Here is a 6512-nt window from a genome sequence, read left to right on the forward strand (position 1 = left end):
ATATAACGTTCAGAGATTGAAATGCCCCCTCCCTTCCCCCCATAAGGGGGGGAAGGGAGGGGGCATTTTTTTAAGCATTTTTCATATTCGGCCGTGTCTGTCCTGAACGTATCAGGTACCAAATACGCGCGCCCCACGATCGCCCCAAGCTCGACGAGTAATTTCACAAGATTCCATTTCGGCGCTTATTTCGCTACGGCAACCGGAACCTAAAGCGGACATAGAGCTTCTAATTTACCCGGCCATAAGAACTTGGGGCGTCCGTGTGCCAGCGGCTGACAGGTCTTCGAATTTCGATAGGGTTGTGTTGTGTTGTGGTGTTGAGTTGTGCCTCTTGCCTCTGGATCTTCTTTCTTCGACCTTTACTTTTTTCACTTCTGCTGTCGCTGGCTTCCACAGTTATTGTGCAGTTACTATGCATTTTAGATGGGCTGTTGTCTTCTACAATTGTGATTGCAGAATATGTGTTAGCAGAGTCATCATCACAATTTAAAATCTATGACTTGTTTGTATGAAATGAATATATACGGATTGCGTAGGTAAGTAACTGACATCATGCTTGCAGACTTACCCTTATTTTTGGCTTATTGCCGAATGCAAAAGAAATAATTTTCTCACCTCCGGAATATGATTCAAGAGAGAACACATCAGTGATATAAGCGGCTAATGGGTTATTGATGGTGTCAGCATCACTAGAAGTTTCGTCATCGTCACTTACATCGAAGAAGAGACTCCAGATATTCCTTCTCAGACAAATAATGCGGCATCACCTGGTGGAACAACATTTATTACATACATTACGCATTTGGAAAATTCATAGCTGCTAATTTGATGAGGAATAAAGTTTTCTAGATAAATAATATATATTAACTAGACATACCTATTTCAATGCATGAAAAAACATAAAATGACAGAAAACTACCGTGTTGTATCATTAATCATACACATACATATGATGCAGAGAAGTTGCCCATATGTGCCTTGTATCAGAAATGATACAACGACATTTTCTCCTATTCAACGAAAACAAATACTTGAAATGACTTATTGAAGGCTTCCCAATTATCACGACAACATAAAAAATGGGCTTTCTTTTCTTCTTACCTCTGAGAGAAACGTAGAAGCCAGAATGAACCAAGAAATATGAGGCTTCCGCACACTTCCACCGACCACGCCTTGCCGCTCACTGGCGAGCAGGGGCCATACTTTCGAAACTCTCCAAGTGAACGTAAGGACTTACGCTCTATTTTCTTGTCTATGATTGGTAGATTTTGCTTGAAAGGCCGCCAATGATTGGCTGATGAACTTACGATCTCTTAACTTTTTTTGAAAGTATGGGCCCATGTTCACAACTTCGCCGCACAACACAACACCGATGTAACTCGTTTCGTTCTCGTTAGATTTCGTATTTATCGTACTTATATTAGATGTGCCGCAGGCAAGTAGCCTGATTACCTTAGCATTTATAGGCGAAAATTTGGTTTGTATCATTTTTGATACGTGGTGCATTTAAGGGTTAAAACGCAGCTGCCACTTATCAGCTATAGTCAACCAGCCTGTCAAGATCACCTTTCAACTGTACTTTTTGCAACGTATTCTTCACTGTATAATAAATTTTTGTGTCGTCAGCATACATCGATTAACCGCTAGACACAGCTGCTGGCTGATCGCTTATAAAGGCAACGAATAAAATAGGCCCGAGAACGATTCCTTGTGGCACGCCACATGCGCACTGAAGCGTCTGATACGGACCCATTAATACTGACACATTGTCGCCTCCCTACTAGAAAATCTCCGATCCATTTGAGTATATTACGCTCAATTCCCAAAGACTTCAATTTACGCAACAGCCGCTCATGTGGGACACTCAATTTGTCGAATACCTTGGCAAAATCGAGGTACACTGCATCTACTGGCTCCCTTTTGTCCAGCAGGCGGGTCCATTCGTTCAGAGTAGACAAGAGGTTAGTGGTGCAGGATCTCCCGGCAATAAAGCCATGTTGACAGTCTGATAGGAAATTATTAGCAGTCAAATGATCTATCAATCGATCCCTCACAACAGATTCCATTACCTTGCAAAGGACACTAGTCAAACTGACAGGGCGATACTTGCTCGGGCAGTTTTTGTCACCTTTTTTGAACAATGGTGTCACTTGAGCTTCTTTCCAGTCAGCCGGCAAGATCCCTTCGTTCAAAGTTTTTCGGAAAAATTACGTAAAAGGGCCGGCTAGGACAGTTGCTAACTCTTTTAGTAATCTGAGGTGGAAGCCGTCCGGTCCACATGACTTGTTTGGATTTACAGCGATAAGGCGCTTGAGAACCTCTTCTTCTTGTATTTCAAAGCTTGTTAATTCAGAGCCGACTGGGCGCTCCTCAATAGCTGGAATGCTGTTCAAGTCCTCTTCAGTGAATACGCTACTGAAAAAATGATTAGGTACGTTAGCCTTGCTTTCATCAGAGGATATCTTTCGTTGATCTACTTTCAAATCAGAAATACCGTCCTTCATCTTGCACTTCGAGCTAGCGTACAAAAAAAGGCTTTCGGTTTATTTTTTGCATTTTAAGCAATACTTTTTTTCGAGGGTTTTTACTGCGGTGCGACAGCCTTTTTTAGCTTGATTTCGAGCTCTTGCGTATAGGTTATAGTCAGCATCGCTACGAGTCTGTAAATAACACTGGTAGGCTTACTTCTTTGTTTTCCGCTTAGCTAAAATTGTACTGTTCATCCACTGAGTGTTTTTGGCTCCACCAAGCTTAATTTTAGGTACACACGTATCAACTGCAGACATAACCGTGTCCTTGAGAAATGACCATGACTCAGCCACGTTCATGTCCTTAATACAGTTCGAAATATTCACTGCATTCACTGCTTCACGGAGTTTATCATAGTCGCCTTTCGCAAAATTCAAACGCTCACGCTTTCGAGGCGTCTATTCTGTGCAGCACTTTAGACTGAAAAACAATGATTGGTGATGGCTTTTGCCCAATGGAGCCTCGTGACGAAGCTCATCTAACATTGATTCATCATTAGTAAACACCAGGTCTAAAATATTGGGAGTCTGTTTATTTCTATAATTGGTTGGCTTGGTAACGTGCTGGACTAGGAAGCAATCTCACACAGACTCCATGAACACGAATGCTGGGTGATTCTCAACGCTTGGAGAGGATCCTTCTGTCCAGTCTAGCTCTGGATGATTAAAATCACCAACGATCAACGTGTGTGACCTACGGAAAGTCATGCTCGGTAAAAGACTGTTTAGTACTTTATCGTTATCAGAGGAACTGTTTGATGATCTATAAATGACCCCAATATGGAGGCTATCTTTGCCTTTGAGAGAAAGTTCGCACCACACTGATTCTCTAGCTGATTGATGCTCTGCAGGTAACTTGATTTGCTGGGCCCCATAAGAGGTTCTAACCTGCAAAGCTACACCTCAACTGCACTACTCTTCATTTAAGTTATGAAAACAATCAAAACTTGGCAACTGAAATTCAACAGGTACAATTTTCCCACCGGGATTTTTAGGGAGTGTTTCTGTAATACAAATAATGTCTATGCACTCGTTTTCGATCACAGTTAACAGCTCATTTTTCTTGTTCAAAACAGAATCCGAGTTGGTGTAAAAACATTTTACAACTTTTTGTGAACTTTCACTTTGATGCATGCGTTTACTTCTTACATTATTTACAGGCCTGGATCTATGGACATGACTTCTTACTTGTATTCCAGCTACGCTGACTGACCGTGTGCGGCCGATGCGTGTTATCTTGACATCGTGCGAGTGGTTGACCTGAGTGTCCGTGTTTTTCCGCCTGAGTCTCTCCTGCAATTTCTTGCGAAAATTTGATCTCTCTAAAGAGGTAGTATCCTTCTTAACAAAGACTGAATTGAACTCTGGGAATTCACTTTGTTTTCTCGCAGCCTTAAGACATGTCCGACCTGGGCTGTGTCATGCACAGTAACCAGCAGCGGTCTACAGGCGGTAGCGTCTTTCGATCGCAGACTCGTGCATGCCGTTATATTCACAACGACGTTAAGTGCCTTGGCACAACAATCAGTAATAAACTCGGCATCGAGAGCATTACTTTCGGGATTTTTAAGTGTAAGTGTTTTAGTATATTGAAGCCAGTTAAATGGTCAATATTTAGCTCATTACCTTGCTCCAAACAAACTTTACAAAGCTAATGAATAGACTTATCAATAATTGTTTACCCAAAATTCCCAAAGTGGTAAACACCACCTTGGCCATTATTGAAGGCAATAAGTGCCCTTTTTAGCCATCCATTGTGATCCATATATTGTTATTGTTAGTAGGCTAATTGCAATATAAAAAATATTTCAAAAAGACAAAAAAGCTGAAAAAATCAAATAAATAAAAAATCATGAAAAATAAAAAAACAAAATCATTGATTTTTGATTTTTTTAAATAAAAAAAATCACCAAACCCTGATCAGAGATGGCCTTTTTGCGGTCTTTACCTTCTGAGTTATTGCTATTTTCTGTTTTGTGCTGATGATCTGTCATTTCCACCAGCTCATTTCGTAACGAGTCTAATTCGCTGCGCAACAAGCTCCATTCTTTCTTGTGGTTCTCATACATTTTGGCTCTTTTTCTCAACTCTTGCTTGTTGGTTTGCTCCATTTTGGCCTTAAAGACAGAAAACATAGAAGAGCACTTATCTTCCACCATCTTTTGGCTTTTTACAGCGATAAGTGCAGGTTGTTGGCAATCCTGGCAATACCAGTGTACAGTCTCGTTTCTGCGAATAATGCACTATGTCTTATAAGCACTATGTCTTGCCCAACTTTGCACAATTGTTGCAGATATCTCCCTAACGATCACAGGCAACTATAGCGTCATTGACCTTAAGTGAAACCAGCTTGCGAAATTTACAAATTTCCCCTCGCTCATTTTGCGATTTGATCTTCGCATTCGGTTTAACAGGACTCGATGCATTTTCAATTAATCGTTTTCCACTCTGACCAGCCATCTTGAAATGCAGGAGCCAAATAAACACGAGTTAAAAACCGAAATCAAGCTGAGTAAAAATGGTTTGTTTGTTGTAAATAGTTACACACTTGAGAGTAAGCGGCTTTCAGAGAGCGGCGATCTCAGCGGCTTAGGTGTTCATGAGAAGAGGTAGGCTTGGACAAGAAAACAAAGGCTGTATTGTCCCGCGTGGGCGAGGCAGTCACACGTTACCCTCGCAAGCAAGCGTCCCTCACTGACTCTGAAAGTCTGCGTTATTTAAAACGAAAACACTTTTAGTTTAGGCTTGTTCTTTCTATTAGCACTCTCTTTTACTGATTTCACTGAAACTTGGTCATTCTCTGACACGGATCATAAAAAAGCGAAAACGGCACAGTAAAAGTTAAAAATTTGGAAATTTGGGACCACAAACACGAGCGTCCTCTCTCGACCACGGCTGTACGGAGAACTATTGACGTGGTCAAGAGTAGATAATTAAAAATCTAGTGACATTATATCCTCCGGTCACAAATTTGTACTCTATAAATTAAATGTCGTCGAAATTATTGAATGTGATGCATTTAAATAATGGAGATGAGAATGTCGTGCATGTATTGAAAATAGTTCATTTGGCATAAATAAAATGGAGAAAAAAATGTTGAAATTTACAGCACATCATAATGTATTGTTTACTTCTTTGAGGTAGCGCTGTAAATAGCTGAGAGTTTGCTGGTAGTAATCAAAGTTCATTGATAACATGTGCACTGTTGTGATGGTGTAGTGTGGTCCAGCCCGACACTGGCCTGCACTCGCACGACATTCCTATGGCACCACGCCGGCCAGACGTAAGATAGTCATCCCTCACAAGTAACGGCAGCAAACTCGGGCAAGCTCGCTCTGGAGTTCGGGGGGTTCTCAATACAAGCCTTAAGGCTTGTAGTCAAAATGCAGCGAAGTCTGAGAGGGAGTTTTTCGCGACCATCGTGTAAAATCCTTGATCTGCCCAAAGCTCGGCCAGTCGCTACCCTCGAGCTTGTACTCTTTGTAATATAATATCCTAGCCAGACCCTTCTTTGCGGTAACTGGTCGCTTTCAGGTGGCCGAGGAATGGCCAACGGTCGGCTATAACTAATTGGATAGGCCGACCACTGGCCACGTACTATTCTTCGCCCCTCATTGACTTCGCTTTACCATGCCACCCGTTGTGAACTGACAGTTGAGTAATTTACGACGTCTCTTTCCCCTCAAACATTGCACAACGTCTCCATTTGAGCAGCTAGTATGCGGGATTTCCCTCCGCGTATCAGCAGACTCGATCATAAATATTTTTTGGTAGAAAATATCATTAACAAGGAAGCTGATCAAGGAATGCCGAATATACCATTCAATTGACAATAAAAATTACAACCCGTTTATATCTCGAAAAAAGTGTAAAAATCGCAGACATGATGAACAATAATATTCAAAGTTTCTTGAAATTTCCTCTCATTAAAACTCTTTTAATACAAAGTTTACAAATTTTTTATTACTGGTCGACGCTTAT

The 6512-nt window shown here is 41.2% G+C and overlaps 1 protein-coding gene across 1 annotated transcript in view; it reads right to left on the minus strand.

Moving 5' to 3' along the window:
- The window catches only part of LOC108672178 (major facilitator superfamily domain-containing protein 8-like), a 47506-nt gene extending 42906 nt beyond the window's left edge, over window positions 1-4600 (minus strand). The window contains exon 1 of the mRNA XM_018159812.1: window positions 4447-4600. Coding sequence (XP_018015301.1) covers window positions 4447-4600 — 154 coding nt within the window. The remainder of the gene's footprint in view (window positions 1-4446) is intronic.
- Between the last annotated feature and the right edge of the window lie 1912 nt (window positions 4601-6512).

This window comes from Hyalella azteca, unplaced genomic scaffold (assembly GCF_000764305.2).
Source record: "Hyalella azteca isolate HAZT.00-mixed unplaced genomic scaffold, Hazt_2.0.2 contig12358, whole genome shotgun sequence".
Taxonomy (NCBI): domain Eukaryota; kingdom Metazoa; phylum Arthropoda; class Malacostraca; order Amphipoda; family Hyalellidae; genus Hyalella; species Hyalella azteca.